Source organism: Scyliorhinus torazame, chromosome 2, assembly GCF_047496885.1.
Source record: "Scyliorhinus torazame isolate Kashiwa2021f chromosome 2, sScyTor2.1, whole genome shotgun sequence".
In the NCBI taxonomy this organism is placed as follows: domain Eukaryota; kingdom Metazoa; phylum Chordata; class Chondrichthyes; order Carcharhiniformes; family Scyliorhinidae; genus Scyliorhinus; species Scyliorhinus torazame.
The window spans coordinates 341,647,475-341,673,868 of record NC_092708.1 but is presented as its reverse complement, the minus strand read 5'-3'; the positions used below and the strand labels follow the sequence as shown (position 1 = coordinate 341,673,868).

The 26,394-nt window shown below is 45.7% G+C and overlaps 1 protein-coding gene across 4 annotated transcripts in view; it reads left to right on the top strand.

Annotated features, from left to right (window-relative positions):
- The first annotated feature begins 327 nt into the window (after nucleotides 1-327).
- slc25a29l (solute carrier family 25 member 29-like) overlaps nucleotides 328-26,394 on the top strand; it is a 41,302-nt gene continuing 15,235 nt past the window's right edge. For 2 of the 4 annotated variants that reach the window (XM_072490595.1, XM_072490587.1), the window contains exon 1: nucleotides 1,241-1,539. In XM_072490595.1, coding sequence (XP_072346696.1) covers nucleotides 1,506-1,539 — 34 coding nt within the window. In that variant the 5' untranslated portion in view covers nucleotides 1,241-1,505. Of the gene's footprint in view, nucleotides 450-1,180; nucleotides 1,540-26,394 lie in introns of those variants that run through there. The other 2 variants (XM_072490609.1, XM_072490604.1) reach the window with 2 other exon arrangements.

The window sequence follows — 26,394 nt, the reverse complement described above, 5'->3', positions numbered from 1 at the left end:
GCCCCCAACACAAGACTCCCAAAACAAGTGTTCAATTCTGAGCTCTGCAATGGTAAGCGATCATCAAGGAGGCAGAGGAAACACTATCAGGACACTGAAAGCCTCTCTAAATAAATGCAACATCTCCACCGACATGTGGGAATCCACTTGCCTCAGAACGCATAAACTGGAGAAAAAGCACCCACGAAGGTGCCAATCACCTCCAGTATTGGAGGGTGGAGCACATGGAGGCCAAGTGTACACCGAGGAGTGCAGAATCCAGAGCGCCACCTGCCAAACGGATGGCAGAGTCTGCGGATCCAGGATTGGACTGTTCAGCCCCACCTCTCCGGAGTGGCAGCAAGTCACCCTCCACGCTGAGAGACTGCCCAAGAGAGGAGAGGCAGAAACTGTTGTTCAGTTTCAGTTGTTCAGAGGCAGAAGGGCCAATGAATCACAAGGCCAATCAGGTAATAAAACCAGAAAGGCTGGATAAACTGAGCAGGTCTGTCAGCATCTGAAGGGAGAGAAAAACAAGAGAGCAAATGTTTGGAGACCGTCTGACTCATCTTCGGAATTGACTTGAGGCGCTCGGCGTAAGAAAGCTTTTATTTCCCAGGCGGGGAGTGTTGTGATGATGTGGCCGCAACAAAGCTGCAAATTCAAAACCTCGAAACTCCGCGCTCTCTCTCTCTCTCTTTCCCCGCGGATGCTGTCAGCCCCGCTGAGAGGAGATTGTCCAGCGTCTTCTGGGGTTTTTTTGCTGCAAATTCAACGGCAACGTTGAAAAAAAAAGAGAAAATCAATTGGGTTGATCTCTGGCCGCCTTCGGATGAGGGCGTGCGTCGGTTTGTAAGCCGCCGGCTTCATTCGATTCGATCGGTCCGTTAAACTGTGACGGTTGCCGTCCGGGGGGGGGGGGGGGGCGGATGTCGCGCGCGAAAGGCACAAGCGGCCGCTCGAGGGTCAGTGGCCGATGCTGGCCGTTCGGGCCGGGCAGAGCGCGGGGGACAGCAGCCAGCCAATGGGAGTCGGGGTGGGCCGGGCACGGGGGGGGGGGGGGGGGACGCACAGAAGCCAGCCAATGGGAGTCGGGGTGGGCCGGGCACGAGGGGGGGACACAGCAGCCAGCCAATGGGAGTCGGGGTGTGCCGGGCCGAGGGGCGGGTCGCCGGGGGGGGGAGTGTCCACTCGCGGGCTGCGCTGATTGGGTGATACTTGAACCAAAAAAGGATATAAACCACCTTCAGGAGGTTTCGAAATAGAAAAAAAAAAGAGGCTGTGAGGGGGAACGGCGCTGATACGGTTAGTCAGGGGGGAATAAGACTTGTGTGGAATTCCAGCTGCGTCGAAGGACGGGACGTGCTTCACCATTAAAGCTGTGTAAATATTCCGCCGACTGTTGTTTCTTTTTATTATTATTAAGTGTAAACTGAGTCGACAGCCCCAAACAGAAAGGCCCGGCCGGGGTGAGCAGCCCGATCAACGAGGAGGCGCCATCCTTCCATTGAGTGTGAGCAGGAGAAATGGCATTGGATTTCGCGGCAGGATGCCTGGGAGGTGAGGGGTGGTTTGTTTTTCAAATATGTATTCACCAACGAACAAACAAAAAAAAAAGGGGATCGGCCTTCTTCATGCTGAAAACGTCTGGCAAGGCGCAGCGTGCCTCGCCGGGCAAGGCAGTGCATTGAGCGGTTGCCACGTATTTACAGAGCGGATCCCCTTCGAGTCGGATGGGTGTCTCTGGTGGGGGGGGGGGGTCCAGCGGCTCTCAGCTCGGGGGGGGGGGGGTGATGGGCTTTAGCACTCAGTCTCTGCTAATCGCCGACCCAAGGTCAGGGCAGACCAAAGTAGATTAGAAAGCGGTGCTGCCTGGAGGTTTGGGAGGGGACGTTTAGCCTCGCCACTTCCCTCCCTTTCCTGGCACTGGCCGACTAAGATTCCCTTCGCAGCCGCTTCAACCCCTTTCTCTGAAACTGTGAGGAAGTCAACTCATTTCCAGCTCTCTCTTCACCCCACCTCCCCGCGCCATGTAGTGGGGGGGGGGGGGGGGGGGGGCGGAGGAGAGAGAACAGTTGCCTGCGTTGATCATCCCTGTCTCTATTAATAGCAGCGCTACACGTGAAAATCCATAGCGTTAGCTGATACATTCCTGGCAATATGCTGTTGCCCAATGTCTGTTGCAGTCAGCTAAAAATGTACATTGAATAAAACATGCTTTTATCAATCTCTTTCGCCAGGGGACCCTTGTTTACCTTTAAGTATGCTGAGCAAAAGTTGATATTGTTTGTTTTGGGTTGGACCGTTTACTCAGTGTGACTTGTCTAATTTATTGCTTTACTCCTAATTTAAGTAAAAGTCCAAATGTTTTGGGGAATTTGGCACTCAAGACTAATATTGTTCTGCTTAGTTTATTACATCGTCAGTAATATATTGAAACTCCATATCCGAAACTCGATATTCATGTTAGAAATTAAACGAAACTCAAAATCCAAGTCTAGCATTGACTACAGAACTAGAATGGAGATATAATGTGTATAATACTTGGAGTCATCTTATTGAACTGTGTATTGCAGAAAGTTGGAGCGGGGTAAAAACAGGAATGATTAAATAATAAGGGCCATCCGAGTGTAGTAAGGTAACCAAATAATATAAATCCACAAGAGCAAAGTGACAGGCTGCACCCTGAATTTAGGTTACTGTTATCCCTCTGTAAAACATTTGTTTTTACTCTGGATGAGTTTATATTTGCCTTATCAACTTGCCCTGTCACCTTCAAAAGTGGGTGATTTTGGTTTTCAACGCTTACATTAATTTACAGGTTTGGGGAAAGAGTTCTAACAATCTGAATAAGTTTTAGTTTGTTTTCTGAAAATCAAACTTTTCCATAGATGGGACAGTATTCTCCTTTTTCACATTTTCTCCCAAATTTACACCCACCAACAATAATCAATAACAAATATGTCAATCCCCATATCAATAACAACGATCCCATCCTCCCATCAAACCCCAAACAGTAGCCCGCATGTTCACATAAACAAATAACACAAAGGAATCGCCTATAGTCACCATCAACACACACCGCCTCTTCCCCCCCCCCCCCCCCAAAAAAAAAACCTAATGTTCAATGTTATCCAGTTCTTGAAAGTGCATGATGAATAATGCCCATGAATTGTAGAACCCCTCCATCCTTCCCCTCAGTTCAAATTTAACCTTCTCAAGAGTCAAGAATTCCAACAAGTCCCCACGCCAGGGCACAGGGTGGAGAGGCTGCCCTCCATCCCATCAGGATCCGCCTTCGGGCGATCAACGAGGCGAAGGCTACAACATCTGCCTCCGCACCCATTTCCAACCCTGGCTGGTCCGACACCCCGAATATGGCCACCCCGGGGCCTGGGTCCAGTTTCACATGCACCACTTTAGAAATTACCCTAAAAACCTCCTTCCAGTAATCCTAGCTTTGGACAGGACCAAAACATGAGCGTGATTAGCGCCCCCCCCGCAACGTTCACACACAACTTCTACTCCTTCAAATAATCGGCTCATACTCGCCCTCGTGAGATGTGCTCTGTATACCACCTTCAGCTGTATTAGCCCCAACCTCGCGCACGAGGTGGAGGCATTCACTCTCCGGAGCACCTCACACCAGAACCCCTCCTCCATAGCCTGTCCCAACTCTTCCTCCCACTTTGCTTTGATCCTTCCAATGGTGCCTCCTCCTCCTTCCAAAATAGCTCTGTAAACCGCTGACACTACCCCCTTCTCCAGTCCCCCTGTCGTCAGCACCTCCTCCAGGCCGGCTCCTCCGAGAAGTTCTGTATCTCCTTTCTGGTAAAATCTCGAACCTGCATATATCTAAACATTTCCCCCTGCTCCTGCCCATACTTCGCTTCCAGCTCCTTCAATCCTGCAAACCAACCCCTAAGAAACAAATCTTTCAGTGTCTTAATCCCCTTCTCCTTCCATTTCCGAAAATTTCCATCCCACCTCCCTGGCTCAAATCTGTGGTTCCCCCCGGATCGGCATTTCCCTTGACCCTGCCCCCAACCCGAAATGTTGGCGAAACTGCCTCCAAATCTTCAATGAAGCTATTATTACCGGACTCCGAGTACATCCCCGGGGCTATCGGGAGCGGCGCTGTTGCTAGTGCTTTCAATCCCGACCCCCTACACAAACTCTGATGGGACGGTACATGTGGCTAAAAGCACTCCACTCACTGGTGCGCTGTCGTCTTCAATTATTGATTATAATTTTTGAAGCCCAGTTTGAGGCATAATACAAACCCTGTAACACTCTTAAGCAAATTTACTTTGTCACAAAACTGACTAATAACCTTCCAAATTGTGAAGTTATGTTGCAACGTTTTAGTATATGGCGTAACCAGTTATAAATAATGCAATCAATTTCCTGAAAGGGATACTTCAGTTTCGCCTTTTGTTTAAAAAAAAAAAAGTCAAACCACATTTGCTGTTTAATGGTCTGAATCGGTTACTCTGACTGCTAATTCTTGCAGCATAGTCACTGTCCTGTAAATACATAATATAAGTCAAAGAGCAGCTTTTCAGTTTAACTTTCATTACTTAAAGCAGTGAGCAACAGTAGACTTCAGAAGCCTGACACACAATAATGTTAATTTGATGAAAATACATCTCTTTCATGTTGTCCTATAGATGTTGTTGGTTACAGATCGTATTCACCCAGCTATCTATCTGTCAGTTTAGAAAAGACATTGGTTGCGAAAGCTAGGAAATTGTAAACTCCCCTACTTCTCCGTCCATGCCCACAAAATACAGATAGTATTCCCCCAGCTATCTGTCAGTTGAGAAAAGGCACATTGGTTGCCAAAGCTAGAAAATTGTAAACTCACCTACTTCTCCGTACATGCCCACAAAATTCAAAATTATTGCAAAAAAACAAGTACGTGGTAAATCACAACCATTTTGTATTGCTGCTCTATTTTTCTCTAGTTCCTCTCTTCATTATTTTAGCGCTGATGGCATATCCAGTAGTAAGATTTTGCCATTTGCTTCCATTTATGTTCGTTCAACTTATTTATTTTTTTAAATCTTTTTATTCTCCTCATTTTCAACATTTTCATCAAATAAACAACCAAAGAAAAAAAACTAATACAAGAACAATCCCCCAAACACAAAACCGTACCCTGCTCAATAGACAGACCAAACTTCCCCTTCTCGAGAGTCCAAAAAAAATTTCAAATAGGTCCTGAGTCACAGGATGGAGAAGCTAACCTTCACCCCCAACAGGACCCGCCTCCGCAAAATCAGCTAGGTGAAGGCTAAAACATCTGCCCCTGCAGCCCAAGGCGGTCTGCCACCCCAAAAATGATTCCAAGTTCCCATGCACTACCTCCGGACCCTGAAAACCTCCCTCCAACAAACCCCTCACATTCCACGTAACTATCCTGACCGGGGTTCTCTTCCCCCTCCTATCCACCATCATAACTCCCGGCCCTGCCCACTGAGCTTGGCCCGCCCCGTCCCATTGTTACCATTGAACCCCAACTCCCCCCTCCCCATTCGCTTCCTCTCGAAAACACCTCCCAGTATTGGTCCACTCCCCCCACTTTTCACATCTCCTAGGTCCATCGAAACCTGTTCTATCTGGCTCCTCCCCACCACACTCCCATTCACTAACCAGCTTAAGCTAGCTAGTGTGGAGGCCCCAAGCCCCTCCCCCACCCGGTCCCAGGAAAACAAAAGAAACAAAATCACAAACCCAAAAAAACCCATCATTGCAAAAAAAAAACCTTATCCAAACAGGCAACTTCACCTCATTTAACACATAGAACAACATGAAATAAAAAAAATGAAGCTATATACAATCTTCCACCCCCCCCTCCCCCACCCCTTCTCTCAGTCCAAGACCAATCCTTTATCCCATTTCTCACTTCTGCCTTCGCAAACGCCTCTGCCACTTCCACCGTCTCAAAATAAAAGTATTTGGAGTTGTAGGTCACCCTCAACTTAGCTGGGTACACTACACTGAACCGCATTCTGCTGTTATACAGTGCTGTTTTCACTAGGCCAAAGGGCGACTGTCTCTTTCTCAATTCCGCGGTTAAGTCTGGTAAATAGCTCACTGCACCTCCCGCTTCTGCTTTGCCCAACCCGGGACCTTCTCCTTCTCGTGGTACCTATGGAAACAAATAATCACCACCCATGACGACTCCTTTGTCTATGGTTTAGGCCTCCCTTCAGTTTTATTTTTAGAGTTTGCTATTCCAGCATTCCTGACATGTTGTAGATACAGTTGCAATCAGACCTCTGCGAAATGATTGATTAAACCCATGCTGCCCATTGATGCAATGCAACCCACTTTTAATTATGTTCACCAATTCCTTTAAAGCATTTTAACATTAACAATGTCAGTTGTGCAGTGTTTAATCACAACTCTTTGGATGTTAAAGATCAGTTGCTTTTTGAAGTACCATCACTATTATATAGCTAACTGTTTTAGGTAATTTTCAGATAGCAAGGTCCCACAAAACAGATAATGGGAGACGCAAGATGAAACTATTTTCTTTTTAGTGGGGCAATTGTTGAGGCGATGCATCAAAGAGCAGAGTTATGGATCAGTTGATAGCACACTTGCCCCTGAGTCAAGTCCCACTCCTGACTTAAACACAAAAATCAAAGTTAGTACTCCAGTACTGAAGGAGTGCGGCACTGCCTGAGGTACCATCTTTTGTTTGCAGCCTAGAACTGTCAGCATTTGCTGTTAGTGCTCCACTGGAAAGGGCGATAACTTGTCTGCACAGAATAATGTGGAACTCCATAATTTGCAGTTAGTGATTCTTTCCAAGAGCCGGTGCAGACTCGATGGGCCAAATGGCCTCCTTCTGCACGGTAAATTCTATGATAATCATAATTTGTACACCAAAGACACCATCGTCACAATTTTGTTTTTACCTACATTCAGTTACTTACAAAGTACAGTAACTAAAATATGTAGGCTAAGATTTCAGTACGATTCCCGTACCAGCCTCCCCGAACAGGTGCCGGAATGTGGCGACTAGGGGCTTTTCACAGTAACTTCATTGAAGACTACTCGTGACAATAAGCGACTTTTCATTTTTTTTTCATTTTCAGTAAAAGTCAGCTGTGCATTTTGTTAAAGGTTTGCCATAATTTCCCCAGCTATTTTTGTGGATGCTTGGTGCCGGCTGCATGGAAGTGATCTTCAGGCGATACAGTGGCACTTCATGGTGATGGCCCAAGAACACGGCTAATTCTCGTGCACAAATCTTCAGGATTACAGCTGGCATATTGTCAGGGCCCATAGGCTTTGTAATATTCAATGCCATCAGTTCTTTCTTGATAACATGTGAAATGTTTGGAACTTGCTGGAGTGGGCAAGATGGTGGGTGAGCCAGGTGAATCAGATGGGTGGCTAGGAAAAGTCCTACATTTAATGAAGAGCGGAATGAGACCAACGTGCGATTTTCAACCACTGATGCAGGAAGACAGTTGAGCTAGTTAAGGAGCCACTTATAAGTTCTGAGCTTACTGGAATTTAATGGTAGCTCAGTAGTTAGTTGACTCTCATGGGTCTCCCATGCTGCCAGAGAGCCTCCATGTAAACCCTGCTGGGTTTGCCAGTGGCTTACCAAGGGGCCTCTTATGGTATCGGGAAAGGAGGAACCACTGAAATCCTATCTTTGCGTGTGATATCCCCCCCCCCCCCCCAAACCTGGCGAGCCCCATCCCACTCCACTATCTATCTCTGAGGATCCAGTGACGAACCCTGGTGAAGGTCTCACTGTAGTACTGGTGATACCTGCCCACAGTTCTCTGGGGGCCTCTGATTGGGTGGCAGCTCTTGGCAGTGGGATTTCTGTCCTACTGGTCCACCACTGCCAGATAAGTGCCTGATTACACTGATACAGTGTCGTGGAAAGATGACACACGGCTTCTGGGGCCAGCTTTGCCTCAACTAAATGCAACCCATGTTGTCTGAAGATTGACTCTATGCTGGTGGGGATCTTGGGAGGAGACTGAGATGAATAATCCACCCTGTCAGTTCTGACTGAAGATGGTTGTAAGGGCTTATCTTTGCAGTGTCATGCTGCACACTCCCATTACTAAAGATGGGGATGTTTGTGAAACCTCTTTCTCCTGTTGGTTGTTTAATTGCCCAATGTCATTCACGACTCAATGTAGCAAGTCTGCAGATATTTATTTGATACTTTGGTTATGGGATATTTTGCTTTCTATACATGCTGCTTCTACTGTTTAGTATTCATAGGGTCTTGCATTTTAGCTTCTGCAGCTCGGCACCTCTTTTAAGTTTGCCTGCTGCTGCTCTTGGCATTCTTTCCTACACTTCTCATTGAACCAAGGTTGATTTGAAGGCTTGATGCCAATGCTAGAGAGAAATATATAGCACCATGAGGTTACAGATTGTGGTTGAATACAATTTTGTTGTTGCTGAAGGCCTACATCATATTTAGAGGATGTCCAGTTTTGAGCTGATAGATCTGCACAACTCTGTTGGAATGAGATCACTTCGGTTTTCCTCCTTGTTTCTGTTCTCATCACCTGCTCCATGTCCAGTCTTTATTAAATCCTTCAGGGCCTGGTTAGTCATGGTGTAACTGAGCCACTCTTAGTGATGGACATTGAAGTCCCCCATCCACAGTGTATTCTTGCAAAAAAAAAAAAAAAAAAGACTTTGTGGAAGGGTGTCTGGGCCATGTTGACATCGAAAAAGAGGAGGTATTGGGTCTTTTAAAAGACATTAAGGTAGATGAGTCTGCTGGACCAGGTGACATTTATCCCAGAATACTGAGTAATGCAGGGGAGGAAAGTTGCTGGGGCCTTAACTGGCATCTTTGTATCCTCATTGGCTACAGGTGAGATTCCCAGAGGACTGGAGAATAGTTGATGTGGTACTGCTGATTAAAGAAAGGTAGCAGGCATAATCCAGGAAACTATAGGCCAGGGAGCCTCATGTCGGTAGTAGATAAATTATTGGAGAGAATTCTCAGGGGCATGATTTATACCCATTTGGAAACAAATGGACTCATTATTTATTGACATGGGGAGGTCGCTAACTTGATCGAGTTTTTTGAAGAGTCAAAGATGATTGATGAGGGGAGTGCGATGGATGTTGTTTACATGGTCTTCAGTAGAGCCTTTGACAAGGTGCCTCATGGTAGACTGGTACAAAAGGTGAAGTCACACAGGATCTGAGGTGAGGTGGTAAGATGGATACAGAACTGGCTCGGTCACCGAAGGCAAAGGGTAGCAGTAGAAGGGTGTTTTTCTGAATGGAAGGTTGTGACTAGTGGTGTTCCACATGGATCTGTGCTGGGGCCTCTGTTGTTTGTTGTATACATAAAACGATTTGGACGAAAATGTAGCTAGTCTGATTAGTAAGTTCACAGATGATACCAAGGTTGTTGGAGGGGCAGATAGTGTTGAGGATTGTCAGAGGATACAGCAGGACATGAGCAGAGAAATAGCAAATGGAGTTTGATTCAGACAAATGTGAGAATGCATTTTGGTAGGTCTAACATTGAGGGGAAATATACCGTAAATGGCAAAACTCTTAGGAATATAAAAAGAGAAATCTGGGCATGCAGGTCCACAGATCGTTGAAAGTGGCAACACAAGTGGACAAGGTAGTCAAGAAAGCATACAGAATACTTGCCTTCATTGGCATCGTGTATAAAAACTGGCGAGTCATGCTACAGTTGTATAGAACCTTAGTAATGCTGCACTTGGAATATTGCGCACAATTCTGGTTGCCATACTACCAGAAGGATGGTGGAGGCTTTGGAGAGGGTGCAGAGGAGGTTTACCAGGATATTGCCTGCTTGGAGGATGTTAGCTATGCGGAGAGGCCGAATAGACTCTAGACTGTTTTCATTAGAATGACGGAGGTTGAGGGGTGACCTGATAGAGGTCTCATGATTGTGAGGGGCGTGGATGGGCAGGCACTCTTTCCCAGGGTGGAGGGCTAAGTCACCAGGGGGCATAGGTTTAAGGTCCGTGGGGCAAAGTTTAGAGGACATGTGCGAGGCAGGTTTTTTTTACATGAGGGTGGTGAGTGCCTGGTATGCGTTGCCAGGGGAGGTTGCGGAAGCAGATACATTAATGCCGTTCAAAGGGCATCTCAACAAATACATGGATATGATGGGTATAGTGCAGGCATTTTCAAAGTCGGAGTAGCGACCCACGGATGGGTGTTGGGAGGGTCGCGGAGCCGTCCGTCGCAGCGCTCGCGATTCCACAAATTCATGCGCAAACAGCTGGCTTTTAGCAATACCGGCGGCGAGCGGCCTTCAAAATAATGGCAGTGACCATATTAAAAAAATGCGGGCGCATTGCGCATGCGTGCCCGCTCATCCTTGGGCATAGTTCAGCGCATGCGCACCGATGAGTGGGCACGCATGCGCGGCGCGCCCTCATTTTTTTATATGGTCGCTGCTGTCATTTTGAAGGCTGCTCGCAACCGGCATTGTTAAAAGCCGGCTGTTGCGTGCGAATTTGCGCAATCTGAGATGCACAAGAAGATTTTTTTAAAATTCTATGTAATCTTCCTGCCTGAAGGGAGGCAGTGAGCAGGTCACGCCACCCAAATTTTGACGTCACATGCTTTGGGCGAGACTGCGATTCCTCCATTTTGTCAGCAACAAACAAATAAATGAGGACCAAGCAGGCTCGCCTCTCGCATTAAAGGTAAGAGAAAATGGTGGGACGCGAAGGTTGGCCAGCATGTGTCCCGAAGGTTGGCAGGTTGGTAAAAAAAGTTTGATAAACACTGGTATAGAGGGATACGGCACAAGGAAGTGCTGAGGGTTTTGGCCAAGGGTGGTATCATGACCGGTACATGCTTGAAGGGACTGTTCCTGTGCTGTATTGTTCTTTGTTCTCTATCTTTGCTACCCTCCGTGCTTCTTCCAAGTGGTGCTCAACATGGGGGACCACTGATTCATCAGCTGAGAGAGGGTGGGAGATGATAATGCCCATGTTTGACCGAATGACATGCAATGTCATGGTATCTTTAACTTCAAAATGGATCTTGGCCTTTATTATCATTAATATTCATTAATGTTGCAGTGTTTTGAAATGTTTTGCTTCACAAATTTTACCCATTTATTTTATGTTGTCCTGTTTAATCACTGTGAAGCAGATTTGTGGGCCTGTCCAGTTTTCTGCTCCTGTTTCCCTGTTTCATGTGTTCTTCTGCTTTGTGGCGTCAACTATATCTCCAGTTTAGAGTTTAATCTTTGGATCACCGATAATATATTTTTGTACATATTGATGTAGGGCAGTTCTATTTATTTTAAACTTACTTGACCTGCCCAAGTTAAGTATTTCTGTTAATGGTAAAAGAACTCTGCATTTCTGTTCTTGGTACTCTGCATTCACGATGAAATCTACCTTATATTTGGAACATAGAATTGTGGTAGGGAAGTTAGCAATAACCAAAGTTAGAGGACATTGAACCTTCAAGAATGAGATGATAAAGCACAGCTTCATTTCCAAAAGACTACCATTTGATTAGCCATCCAGTGTATTCCATCACATACTTTTTAGTAAAGCTTTTGTGACTCCTTTCAACAAGTTAGTCGTTGTAGTCATTTGTTGTAGTCAGTGGTGATCATTGCTCACCTGTTTTTCAGTTTGTATAAAGGTCTTTAAACTTCTCCATGTAGTATCTTCAGTCAGACCAGAAATGACATTGCATAATGAACATTGGTTCCTTAGCTGACCCCTCACTTTATTCACCTTGTTACATGTTTGTTAGATGTTTTGCCCTCTTTGACTTTCAATCATTTTCCAATAGACTACTTCTAGTTTGTGTTTCCAAACCTGATGTCTCAGCAACCAGTTAATCCTTGGACAGAGAATTTTCCTGGTTCTGGATTAGATAAGACATTATGCTTAATGTCTGACTTTGCTTCTACTATGCTTAGTTGCATTTATTTTCCTTTGCACACCACACTATACAGTTCTGATAGTTAAATTAAGATCTTTCCAAATCTCGAAAGTATGAAACACTTAATGCATCTATTTTACTTCAAACCTTTGAAGCACTACTTACATAATTTATATGGAAAGTCAGCTTCTTGGGCAAATTACAATCTTCCCATAAGCAAATACCAGGGTTGTTAGCTGCATATTTTTCTTTAAAAGACTTAGCCTTTTTTCACAGAGTGCGACATGTCATGAGCAGGAGAGAAATGGTGGGATGGCTTTTCCCATTTTTCCTCACCCCTTGATTACCACAATAAGCTGCGTATTTTGGAGGGAGTGTTTTAAACCATTCAAGTGCTGCGACTTTAACAATAGACACAAGACCGGGAATGGAATTCTCCCAAGCCCCCAGCAGTGCGTGCCAGAGGCCGAAGCGAACCTCCTGTGCATCCTGTTAATTTGGATGCAAATGAAGGCCCATTCCCCTGCCCCCCCTCAGCAGATTTTCCGTGGTGCCAGCAGGAAACAGGCCAGCATAATTTACACTCTGAAAAAGATGGCATGCAGATGTCGGAACTCATCTGAACAATGCCTGGGCTGCCTCCGAAGTTCAGGATGGAGGCTGCCTTGATGCTGGAACATCACAATAGTGGGTTGGGGATACATCTGCAAGTGTCCTGGAGAGGATCCGTATTCCGGTCTTAGCGAGTGCTCCCGGACTTCTATCTTGATTTTCAGGAGGTCCACCATCTGTCTTCAATGGTGGGCCAGTAATGTTGGATGCCTTTTAAATATGGCGCCCAGACATGACGGCGGACTTATGCACCATCCAGATCTGTCCCGCCACTGAATATCGCGTGAAATGTCTGGGTGTGTAATTAATTAGGCCAGGACTAGAAGATTTGCCATGGCTGCTGAAGCGAGAAACACTTCCATGTTCTTGCACCCATAGAACCAGAGAATTCCTACAGTGCAGAAGGAGACCAGGCCCATCAAGTCTGCACCAACCCTTTGAAAGAGCACCTACCTTTTTTTAAATTTTGAGTACCCAATTCTTTTTTTTTCCCAATTAAGGGCAATTTAACATGGCCAATTAACCTACCCTGCGCATCTTTGGGTTGTGGGGGTGAGACCCACGCAGACACGGTGAGAATGTGCAAACTCCACACCGATTGTAGGCCAGGATCGAACCTGGGTCCTCGGCAATGTGAAGCAGCAGTGCTAACCGCTGTGCCACCGTGCTGCCCAAGAGCACTCTACCTAGGCCCACTCCCCTGCCGGATCCCTGTGACCACACCGCACCTACACATATTTGGACACTAAGGGGCAATTTTAGCAAGGCCAATCCACCTAACCTGCACCAGCCATGGCACTTAGTCTCAAAATTCCGCCCAGGTTTTCTGTTAAGTTTAAATCTGAAGAAAAGATGAACGTTTATTCACACACAACCTGAAATGTAACTATAACATTCAACTCCTCAAATGCTTGCATACACTAAGATGAATTCCAGAGGTAAAAAGCATGCATTTAGGTTCTAACAAGAAGTAAATTACAAATTTAAATTAGCCCTTTAAGTTGTATGTGTTACAGGCTTTGATACGTTCTCTTGCAGTTATTTAGAGATGAATGGAAGTTGAAAGTCTGGGCTTCCAGACAGAATTGTGGCCAAGTCTGGTGAAGACAAGTTAGCCCTCTCTCACTGCCTGAGTTTACTGTTATATTAGGCTGGGTTCCTTTCTTGTTGGAGGATGGTGTTTCTTGTGTCCAGTTGATTTCCAGACTGACCTGTTTCTGGCTGGTCCTTCCGAGTTATATGATTTGATACTGGAAGTCTAGTTTCGATCATATGACCACTTGATCAGAAATTATATGGCCACAAAGAATTAGAAGTTCGAGCCACTGCTACAAAAGAGGAGAATGAATGGAGGCTTTTCACATCTGCTTGTGATAAACTAGTTGCTCCACGTCTCTTTGTGCCCAGAATTTTATTAAATACCCAAGAAATAGAAGGTGTAAATTCACAAGTGATCTGTCTTCTCTCCACCCATTGAGATTTCATTTTCAATGACTTTCCAGAAGCATGGTCAGAGAGGAGTTGATCCTTGTTTGTCCAGAAATCACAAACGGTCACTTCGGCCCTCTTTTTGTAGGAAATTGTCCACTTTTTAAAAGTAAATGTCTCTATCTTGGAAGTTAGAAATGTGATATATCTTCACTGGGCATAACTAATGAAGCTGACAAATATTGGAACATTTTAGCTCACCTTATCAACTATTGTAGAGAAATAAGTGTTTTTTGTCAATTCTTCATACAGCATGGGCCCTCTCCCCAGTATTCTTAAATAACAGAAGTTAATTCCTTGTGGAAATATAGGGGGTTAAAAGCTGAACCAGCTCATTTGTTGCCACCATCTATGCTGTAGCATTCTGCAATTCTATACCATATTATTTTCGGAGCGTAAAATCTCATACACACATTGATCTTGTCATTATTTACTATTTTGTGAGTATAGCAAGACCGTTTGAAAGCCTGCTTCAATAGAGCTAGTTTATGTTTTTGAATACAAGATACAGGTTATCGTGTTTAATTAGGTCCCATCCTCCTTCCACCTCCGTGTTTTCTTTTCAAAGTAATTCTGTTTTCATGGCTGCTTGTTGGATTTGGAGAATCTGCAATAAAATTGATGGTATCCTTATTAATGTGGTGTTCACATTAACTGATATTTCGCTCAGTCTGCGATGCAATAGATATTTTCTACTGGTGTTACACTGTTAAATGTGAAGGAGTGTAGTAAAATAAATATTAATAGAATTTTCTCCTGTAAAGCAAACATTGTTAATTTACTTTAGAGATTCTGTTTGCCAAACCCCCCCCCCCCCCCCTCTTGAGTACTGCAAACAGTAATTTGATGTCGAGAATAAAGAAAATTGTGCGATTCAGGCCAGTAAAGGTAATTTAATCTGCTTACTAGATCTTTTCGTTGGCATGCTTAATCTTTGTTAATCATGAAATAGTTTGCCCAATTCTAATGCACAGCTTAACACGGTCGTGAAACCATGTGACTGTAGATATCGCTATATTCTGATGTGATTTGTTCTAATAAAACATTATGGTACAATTGGTAAACAGGTCCATGATTTTATGATTAAGCTCATCAAATACGTGACAGTTTTTGGCAGGCTCAGTGATGTTAGTTTTACTACTTCAGACTGTTCAAATTAATGCCATTGACACAACACCAGAATCTAGTGATGCTTTGAATGGGTTTTAAGCTTAAATGGAACTTTACTCATGGTTGTATTTTTCTTTCAGCTTTGTAAGAGAGATTGAGAACATTTCTCCCTCTCCCCCTCACCCCTATCCATATGCTTGTCTGCAACAGTAATTGTTTAGTTTTCACTCCCTTTCCCACCGCTGACGACCTGTATGCTTGTATGAAAACTCAGCTCAATGGTTATGGGTTTAGACTCTAATGTAAATGTTGTTGCCTGGTCTCATAATTCTTGCACCTGCTCAGATAGCTGCAATCTGCCATAAGTGCTCATTCAGTGATCAGAAATTATAATGTTAAGATCTGCTCTCCCTGTATGTGAATTGAACTTAAGCCCTCAAGCCTGTACAGTGTTCATGTTGGTGAATGGCATAAACCTACCAGCGTCAGTGCAACTATTGATCAATGTTAGTTGATCTTGATGAGACTGAACTAAAGTGGAAGCCTACAGAGTTGAGGGCAGATTATTGACATGGTTAGGAAATTAGTTGAGTGGCAGGCAACCGAGTGGGAGCAATGGGTAATTACTCTTAATTGGCAGGCGGTGACTAGTGGTGTGCCAAAAGGATCTGTGTTGAGGCCTCCATTATTCACACTATTCATTGACTTGGATGATGGCATAGAGAGTCATATATCTATATTTGAGGATGATACAAAGTTAGGTGGCATTGTAGGTAGCCTTGATGATAGCAGAAAATTGCAAGGATATATTGATAGACTAGGTGAGTGGGCAAAATTATGGCAGATGGCATTAAATGTAAGCAAGTGTCAGGTTATCCATTTTGGACCTAAAAAGGATAGTGCAGAGTACTTTTTAAATGGAAGGAGGTTAGGTACGATGGATGTCCAAGGAGACTTGGGGTTCACGTGCATAAGTCCTTAATGCCAGGAACAAATTCAAAAAAGTAATCAAAAGGCTAATGGAATGCTAGCTTTTATATCTAGAGGACTGGAATATAAAGACACTGGGACCGGGGTTATGCTGCAGCTATTAAAGAAAAAACCCTGGTTAGACTCCATTTGGAGGATTGTGGTGAGCAGTTCTGGGCAACACACTTCAGGAAGGATATTTTGGCCTTAGAGGGAGTGCAACATAGGTTTTATAAAAATAAAAAAATTGATACCTGGACTAGAAGGGTTGAGTTACGAGGAGAGAGTACTCAAATTAGACCTGTTTCACTAGAATTTAAAAGGTTATGGGCCGATCTGATCGATGTATTCAAGATATTAACAGAGAACGACAGAGTAGATAACTATTTCCACTGGTTGGAGATTACAAACAAAAGAACAAAGAAAAGTACAGCACAGGAACAGGCCCTTCGGCCCTCCAATCCTGTGCCAACCATGCTGCCCGACTAAACTACAATCTTCTACACTTCCTGGGTCCGTATCCCTCTATTCCCATCCTATTCATGTATTTGTCAAGATGCCCCTTAAATGTCACTATCGTCCCTGCTTCCACCACCTCCTCCGGCAGCGAGTTCTAGGCACCCCGCTACCTCTGTGTTTATATTTTTTTTAAAACTTGCCTCGTACATCTACTCTAAACTTTGCCCCTCGCACCTTAAACCTATGCCCCCCAATAATTGACCCCTCTACCCTGGGGAAAAGCCTCTGACTATCCACTCTGTCTATGCCCCTCATAATTTTGTAGACCCCTATCAGGTCTCCCCTCAACTTCCGTCGTTCCTGTGAGAACAAACCGAGTTTATTCAACCGCTCCACATAGCTAATGCCCTCCATACCAGGCAACATTCTGGTAAATCGCTTCTGCACCCTCTCTAAAGCCTCCACATCCTTCTGGTAGTGTGGCGACAGAATTGAACACTATACTCCAAGTGTGGCCTAAAACTCAAAATTAGGGCCAGACCATTCAGGAGAGATGTTAGGAAGCACTTCTTCACTCAAAGGGTGGTCGAGGTTTTGAACTCTCCCACAGACCGCAGTTGAACCTAGATCAGTTGTTAATTTTAAATCTGAGATAGATAGAGTTTTGTTAAGCAAAGTATTGAGGGATATGGGCTAAAAGCAGGTACATGGAGTTGGATCACAAATCAGCCATGATCTCATTGAATGGTGGGACAGGCTCTAGGGGCTGAATGGCCTACTCCTGTTCCCATGTTCCGAGTGCACATTTTACTTTGTTCCAATTGGGTAACTTTGGTTGAGAAACGTGTGGGCTCGAAATGTAGCAGCTTTTCGGCAAGAATTTTAACAGTAATTTATTACATGGGAAATGTCGAGATATTTTGTTTGTTTGACTAATTTATTTATTTTGGATATGTTGGGTGTATTAACATGAAATATGTTATTCTGCACTTGTCCTGCAGCACAGAATACGAGGCAGCCATTAATATTGCTGTTTGTATCACACAAGATAAAGGGAAGCACACTATTAGATTTTTGCATCTCACCATTTTTTAATAAAATCTGGCTTATAATATTATATAAAATGCGAACTAAAGTTTTGAGTGTCCGTTAGAACAGGACTTACTTTATAAATTTATGGGGGGGAGGCAGCAGATTACATACACCGATTGATCTGAATGTAGAAATCAGAAGAAGGTTAGTGCTTCAAATAGTTGACAGTCCTTGCATGGCCCAAGCTTTCACATGAACTCTGCAGCAAGATTTGCAAAATACATGTGGCAGACCATTAGCAGGAGGGGAGAGGCTTCAACGGTCTCTTGAAAAGTGGCACTTCCCAGTCCAAGGATAGCACATATGACTGCTGCAACCACCCAGAGAGTTGCACTGTCACAAGTCTTATTGAACGGTCCAAGAGACTGAGCAACAGAAAAGATGTATACAACCAGTGAGCAGTGTACAACACCACTGACTTGTCAGTAGTCTGGAATGTTGTTATGGTTATATATGGCTTTTGTAGATGAAAAAAAAAATACAGCTTCTCAAGCAAGTGCTGTGATATGCAGTTAACCTAAAATGATCAAAAGCTAGGTAATAATTTAGCATGAAACCAGTGGAAAAGAAGATCAAAGGAAACATGCTGGTCTCCTGGTTCTATTTAGAAGTCGTCATCACTAATTACATGATGCATCTAACAATTTTTTATTATCTGTAGTGATGTGATGTCACAATTATAGTGCCACCGCAAATTCTTACTTTGTTTCATTTTAATAATCTTTCTTATCACAAGTAGGCTTACATTAACACTGCAATGAAGTTACTGTGAAAAGCCTCTCGTTGCCACATTCCGGCACCTGTTCGGGTACACAGAGGGAGAATTCAGAATGTCCAAATTACCCAACAGCATGTCTTTCGAGAGGAAACCGGAGCACCCGGAGGAAACCCACGCAGATACGGGGAGAGTGTGCAGACTCCGCACAGACTGGACCCAAGCTGAGAATCGAACTTGGGACTGGGACTGTGAAGCAATAGTGCTAACCACTGTGCTTCCATGAAGCCATTTTGTAATCCCTGGCTGTTTTGTAGGACGAGATAATGGAGAATCTTGTAAAATTTTAAATGCCCATTTTAGTTGGACAAGTGGCTTTTTAACCTGAAGACCACAGGCTAGAAAGAATGTTGATTGACAGAATTTGAAATCGATTTTGCTCTGAATATTTATTTGTGTTGCATTGCAATAATAGTTGAAATATGGGTGAATCACAGATGAAGCTGCATCACTTTTAAAATCAAATAAAGAGAGTGCTTTCCCCACTCTCCAATTGGTTCAGTTCAGACATTGCGTATCAGTGTTGTGGTTAAGGTACTGGATTAATAATTCATGAGTAACTGAAAACTATGTTTTGAGTTTCTTCCAGCCAACATAAAGTTATAATGAACACAATATAGCCTGACCACTTGGGGCAGGTCTATGTTGCCTAATTTCTGTCTGGATTCCTTAAGATGTAAGATTTGATGAGTAAAAAGCAAAAAATGTAATCACTGGAGATCTGCTGGAACGTATAATAACTGAAACATGAATTCTTCCATTGGCTGAGCTTGGCCGCTGTTTCTCCAGCATTTTTTTGCTGTTTATTTGAAATCTCGTAAATGTAGGATTAACATTTGAAGGCATCTTGTCAAGTTTCAATGGATCTCTTGAATGCCCTGAATAAAGGATAATACTGGGTACCCATGATTAAATAGAAATTTCAGTGATTTTATATTTTGGCTAGACCAAGGTAGTTACAGGAATGGGCTATAGAAATACAATAATGTTTCAGGGCATTACAAGCTCATGGGAAAAGAACAATTAAAAGCACATAAAATATCCATGTTGTTTAGTTTCCCATGCTCTCTAGTCAAAAATGGACTTCAACACCGATTTTAAAAAAAAAAAAGTATATTTATATATTTTATTCCAAACACAATCAAAAACATGAACAAACAACCACAACCAAATAAAAACATGTTTCAGTTTGTCAATTTCTACACCCCCCCCCCCCCCTCAAGTCAACCAACTGGCAGCAAATAGATCCTTAAAAAATCCATCTCACTAAGAATCCCTGTTACGATCCCCTGAGAGCGAACTTGATCTTTTCGAGTCAGAAAAATTCATACAAATACCCCAGCTATGCCGAGATCCCCGGTGCCACTGTTATGCCCAGATTTTCATCCCAGGGTCAGGTTTGCCAACTCAGCTGGTCACCCCCCCCCAAGTGCGCGCACACTCTCTAATGCCCCATACGTCTATGTCAACTTGTTGCCAACCCATCATAGTTTGGCTTGTCCCCACCAAATCAACTTCCCTACTATCCTTGGAGAGTTCCTTGACACTTGCTGGTCAACTTGAATATTCCAATGACTGTGTGTAAAAACTGCATACTGATGTTCACTTTTAACAATCCCAAAGGATGCAATACTTCTCCCAAAGGTGTCCTGGGACCCTATCCAAAGAGCTAGCTTACCATCAAGTTCAAACCTCCTCTGATCTGATCTATTCTGCACGCTCCAGATGCCACACTCCTGTTCTTCCAAAGTCCCACTGCAATGGAGGCATTTGGTGATTGGCCTTCTGCCTCTGTGAATCATAATTGTGCGAACCCTAGCCTGACTCCTATGTCATCCCTGCGAAGATGGGAAAGGTCAGGTTTGGGAGCAGGACTTCAGATTTTCAGCCATTTACTGGATTTTCGTCGCAATGGAAAAGTTCCCCTTCTTGATGAAATTCCAGGCCTACGATTCAGACAGCACTCTCGTCAGTTTGATTCAGTTAGTAGTACCTTCTCCCTCCAAATCAAAAGGTTGTGCTTGCGAGCTCTACTTGAAGATTTGAGCCTGTCATCCAGACTGATATGGCAGTGCAATTCTGGGGGAGTACTTCATTATATTTCAGATAAGACAATAAATGGAGTTTCAGAAGGGCAATAATTTGTATGTAGGTGAATATGTACAGCAACGTCTGGGAAACATCAATGAGTTAATGGTTCATTAGTTGCAGCATGACATCTGCTGTTACTTAGACATGCAAGCCCTTGCATGTTTAGGTTGTTGCATCTTTTGCAAGGTAAATTGCTAAAATTACAAACTGATAGCAGTGCGGTGAGAGTTGGGGTATCTCCTCCTAGAGCAATCTGATTGAAGGAAAGGAATGTCAAAGTAACAGCCCAGGACTGAGAAGGAAGTGTAAGAGTGGTGAATTTCAACATTAATTCTCATTTATGCATTGAGTTTGAAGGACAGAAAGTTTGGATTAATCTCTACCAAAGAGCCAGTATAGCCATCATGGTTGAATGGCCTCCTCTGCTATAGTATCCTGTGATAACCATTAATCTCACTTATTTTAGCAGCATATTCTGCCCCAGTCTGGATTGCGTTAATGGGATATTGACCACTGCAACAGGTTGTGTAATTTGGCAGCTGTGTTTTTTTAAATACACTGCGTCCTCCATTCTACCTGTAAGTGGCAGCCTTAGTTAACTGTTAAAGGCTCAGAATGTGATTTGTATCACGGCCTTCTAACCTTCAAACATTAAACATTCTTTTTGCTCTGGTTTTTAAATTTATACTTTCTTAAGTCAAATTGTTACTATAAATATCAGGGCCTGGATTCTCTGTGCCAAATTGGCACTCGACGTGAGGGGGCGGAGAATGGTGCCTCAGACCTGCAATCGGGTCCATTGAAAGAGTCCCCCGCAGCGAATCTCCGCAGTCGATTGGCTGAGTTCCCACCGGTATGGTGCCACCCGGCGGGAGCTCGGAGTCGCGGCTGCAGTGGCTGTCCTGGTGGGGGCGGGGGGGCCTCCACGACGGCTGGGCCCGCCGCCTCCACGACGGCTAGGCCCGCGATCGTGCTCCACCGATCGGCGGGTGCGCACGATCTGGGGGGTGGGGGCCTACCTTCTGCGCCGGCCAGCTGTGTGGCTCTGCATGTTGCACGGCACGGAAGCGGCCGCCGTGCGCATGCGCAGGCCAGCAGGGCCGCGTACGGCAGCTGGAGCAACGCGGAGCACTCTGGCGCCGTGCTGGTCCCCTGTGGGCTACAGAATCGCTGGGCCAAGAGGCCCATTGACGCCGGCGTGAAACACTCCGGTGTTTACGCTGGCATCAACATTTAGCTGCGTTTTGTAGAGAATCCCGGCCCAGATATTGCTTTTTAAAAATTTAGTTTTTCCAATTTTTTTTTTTCAATTAAGGGGCAACTTAGTGTGGCCAATCCACCTACTCTGTAGATCTTTTGGGGGTGAGACCCGTGCAGACATGGGGAGAATGTACAACCTCCTCTCACACTGACCCAGGGCCGGGATCGAATCTGGGTCCTCGGCACTGTAGGGCAGCAATGCTAACCACAACACCAGATATTGTAACCTTACATAGAATATCTAGTACCGAAATAGGCCATTCAACCAACTAATGCTTGTGTTTCTATGTTTGAGTCTCCTCCAATTTCATCTACCTCATCGCAGCCCTTCAACATTTCTTTGCATCTCCATTTTCTCTCAGCTGTTTTTTCTCAATTGCTTCCCCAAGGTAGTGAATTTAATTCTCTCCCAAACAACTTTCCTATTGGATTTATTAGTTCCTATTTATATTTATGAACTTTGGTTTTAGATTCTCTCAAGTAGAAATATTACCTCAACATCTACCCTGTCCAGCTCATTCATGATTTTAAAGATCATCTCTTAAGACTTTGAAGGGGAAAAAGCGCAACCGGATCAATCTTTCCTAATAACTATAATCTCAGTCCTGGTACAATCCTTGTGAATCTTTCCGTCTTGAGCTTTCCCTAATGCATCTATGTTTTTTTTTGTATTTTACATTATTATAATATGCAGACCGGGCTTGAATGTTTGGGACCCGACAATGCCACGAATGGAGGTGGGTGTTCCAAATATACCGGCACGATCAGCATATTTGTTTCGTGATACTGATTCCGGTGTTACCAGGTAGGGGGGAAGCAATGATCCCACTTTCGTCCCAATTAAGGCTAGTTAAAGTTGTTAAAGAGTTTATTGTGAACTTGTTAGGAGAGGGTGGTTAAAATATTTTACTGGAATGCATGGGTTTAATGCAGTGGCTGGCAGGAAGCCAGTCATCGCAGCTCCAGGGCATTACCGTGGCTGCATAAAGGGTTATCGGTGCAGAGGGAGCTCAGCCTTTTAGGAGGTTCCCATGACACTGCACATGTGGCAGGGAGAGAACCCAGTCAGCGATCAGACATTGAATGGGGCTGTCACTCCCTCTGCATTGTGGGCAGAAAAACAAGAGTGCAAGGCTGCTAGTCACAATATAATATCGCATGTCCACAAGGAAGGCTGCAGCAAACAAGTGGATGCAAATCTCAGTTTTGAGAGGCTGATAAGTATGTATCATTGCAGGTCAATCTGTCACTGAGCCCTGCTGTGTACAGATACTCTCCCTCAGATGGATTAAGGAGGCTGATGGTTGTCCGGTGTTACGGAGATCTCTGTGCCATGATCTCTGTGCCAGCAATGATACTGACAAGTCCATGCCATCCGCCATCTCTTGCATCCTCTGTATGTCAGTACACCGTTCCAGCATTCACTCCAAATGTTGCTGCATTTGGCTTTCCATGAGATTGGTCCCAATCTCCATGGAGGAGCTCATGCATTCATGGCCCTGAGCTATTGTGGAACAAACGAGCTAGATGGACTCCTTCATTCTCTGCTCATGCCCCTGCCCTGCCTCAAGGAACTTTGACAAGTGGGAACATGCTTCTGCTGGTGTATGTAGAGCCTCCTCTAGTGACTCCTTGAGGTCCTGCATTTGTGCCTAACTGGGCAGGACTGTCTGTTTCCCCTCCTCCAAGGGAAACTTCCCGCAGCTGCCTCAGCCTCTGGTACCTCCTCCTGCACACTAGTGCTCGCTCCTCTCCCAGTGCCATCCTATCTAAACACACTGTGGAAGTAGTTGAGTCAGAAACATTAGGGACCTTCAAGCGGCTATTGGATAGGTACATGGATTATGGTAGAATGATTGGGTGTAGATAAATTTGTTCTTGATCTAGGGCAAAGGTTCGGCACAACATCGTGGGCCGAAGGGCCTGTTCTGTGCTGTATTTTCTATGTTCTCCCTTGGGACCTGCCTATGTCAGGTCACGCTGAGGTGAGTGTACCACAGTGTTACAACACCCTGGACCAGTGCGCAGTCAATTCCAGCCCCACTTGAACTGGAGTCGCAACACAATTGAATTAACCAATAATTGTTAGGAGCTGGTTTAGCACCGTGTGCTGAATAGCTGGCTTGTAATGCAGAACACGGCGGCAGTGCGGGTTCAATTCCCGTACCGGCCTCGCCGAACAGGCGCCGGAATGTGGCGACTTGAAGCTTTTCACAGTAACTTCAATGAAGCCTACTTGTGACTATAAGCGATCATTATTATTAATTGTTTGAAAAATACCATGTGTGTGTATATATACACGCACACAAGACAGGAAACATTTCTAAGTACAGTGCGAGTGGGAATTGCCGCGAGTTTCCCAACGACGCCGGCAACTCAATTCAACATTAATTGGTCCACTTAATGAGGTCTCACAGGCTTCTCGTCACAAACAACAGCTCACTAGCTGATTTGCCAGAACCGCGCTCGCCAGCCCCCCCCCCCGCTAACAAGATCGGGCAGCACTTAAGCTGGACTTACTTAGCCAACCCACAGCTCCAGGGTCCCAGGTTCGATTTCTGGCTTGGGTCACTGTCTGTGCGGAGTCTGCACATTCTCCCCGTATCTGTGTGGGTTTCCTCCGGGTGCTCTGGTTTCCTCCCACATTCCAAAGATGCACAGTTTAGGTGGATTGGCCATAAGAAAAAAATTGCCCTCCCGTGTTCTAAAAGGTTAGGTGGGGATAGGGTGGAGGTGTGGGCTTGGGGGTGCTCTTTTCAAGGGCCTGAGCAGACTCGATGGGCCGAATGGCCTCCTGCACTGTAAATTCTATGAACCCCAGCCAGCTCGCAACAATGGTGCTGAGGAGACCAGTCCAAAGATTTGAAGATGCTGACCCGCGGAGGCTGCTAGACACTGGAGGCAGGGAGGGATATCCTGTTCCCCCGAGTGCTGCCTGGGATGAGGTGGCGGCAGCTGTCAGCTCGGGGACTGGCCTTCAGTGCCGAAAAGGTCAATGGCGTACACCAGGCAGCATGAGTGAGTAGACACCAACGCCCCATCTCCCACCACTGTGAACCACCTGTGTGGCTAACAATGCCCTCTCTCTCCTCAGGGAAAGCCCTCCCACAGTGTCGGGACAGGGCCCAGAATGTCAGAGGGGTGCCTGACATAAAGAATCCTCACCTCCTTCGAGGAGCGTTGTCTGGAGGTGACCGGTGTGGCTGAGGATGGATCGGTCACCCACACGGAGGCTGGTGGACACACTAGTGGTGAGGAACCGCTGGACTCCACCCGGGTGACCTGTGAGTAATGATTGCCTGACTGACTGACCCAGCCCTCCCACTGACAACATGTCCATTCTCCCACAGATCCTCCAGCCGATGGCGCCGGCTCATTCCGGGTGGCCCCATCTCCTGACTCCAAGGAGAGCCCCTTGGTGGGGAGCTCCGAGGATGCAACTGTAGTCACGGCACAGCTGTCATCCCCACCCTCCACCAGTGCAGATCCAAACACCTTGTTGGGACATGTTAGTGGTCAGGCTTCGGGGACACAATCTGGTGAGCACCACACTGCTGATGATGCACATCAGGTGGAGGCAGGAACCCTCCGGCGAGAGTAGTCGGAGGGCTGCTGGGTCCCAGTCTGATGCTGAGCCTATGGCAGAAGAGGTACCTGGAGCTGATGGAGACAACAGGGACCAACCTGGATGTTCAGAGGGAGATTTCAGTCTCCAACAGTTCCATAGCCGCTTGGTGCACTCCCAGAAGCTGAGGACGCAGGAGGTGAAGCCGGCAACGAGTGGCACCGAGGCCAACACTGCTAAGATAATGACCGCTGTGGAAATCCTGGTGCAGGACGCGGCACCATGAGTGACTGTGTCGAAGGCATTGCTGAGGGTCTCGGTAGAATGTCTGACTTGCTGGGGGATATCACCCAATATCGACTTGAAGAAGTTCTGCAGGACATGTCCTGCTCTCAGATGAGAATGGCCAAGGTGCAGCGGAGCTTGTCCCAGTCGCAGGTGGGCATGGCTGAGGTGCTGCAGAGCATGGCCCAGTCACTGCGGAACATCAACACTATGGTGTAGACCATGGGGAACCGCCATGGCAGGCAGAGCCAGATGATGCAGGGGCAGCTTGGGCTCGAATCAGCTTCCCTTCCATCCCAAGCTGCACCCCAGGTCCCTATGGTCATCGATCGGAGGATGGGGTGCTGGGTGCCTAGTCGGGCCCGTCCCATGGACTGGGGATGATAGCTACCAGCTCCCCCGAGTTCCACCCCTCTGATGAGGCCACGTCCCTCATCCAGCACACAGGACAGGGTGGCACACCTGTGCATGTACTGATGATAAATGAGCCATGGCCCTCCAGCCCCAGTGCCTCCAGAGGACGCCCACCAGGGGCATCGAAGACTACGGGGCGAGGTAAGCAGTTGCAGCATCCACTTCAGATGTACATCCTGGGGAAACACCAAGACGTAGGGGTAGAGCTCGGAGGGCAAAGCACCTCGAGGATCACTAAGGGCACCGAGAGTGGGGGGGTGTGGGGAGTGATACCATCGGGAGTGGAGTTTATACAACACATTAAACACCTTTTCGCACAACCATTATGATGCCTCCGACACTTCCTTCCGCAATGCAGGCTGACCCTTTGCCCATCCCTGCAGACATC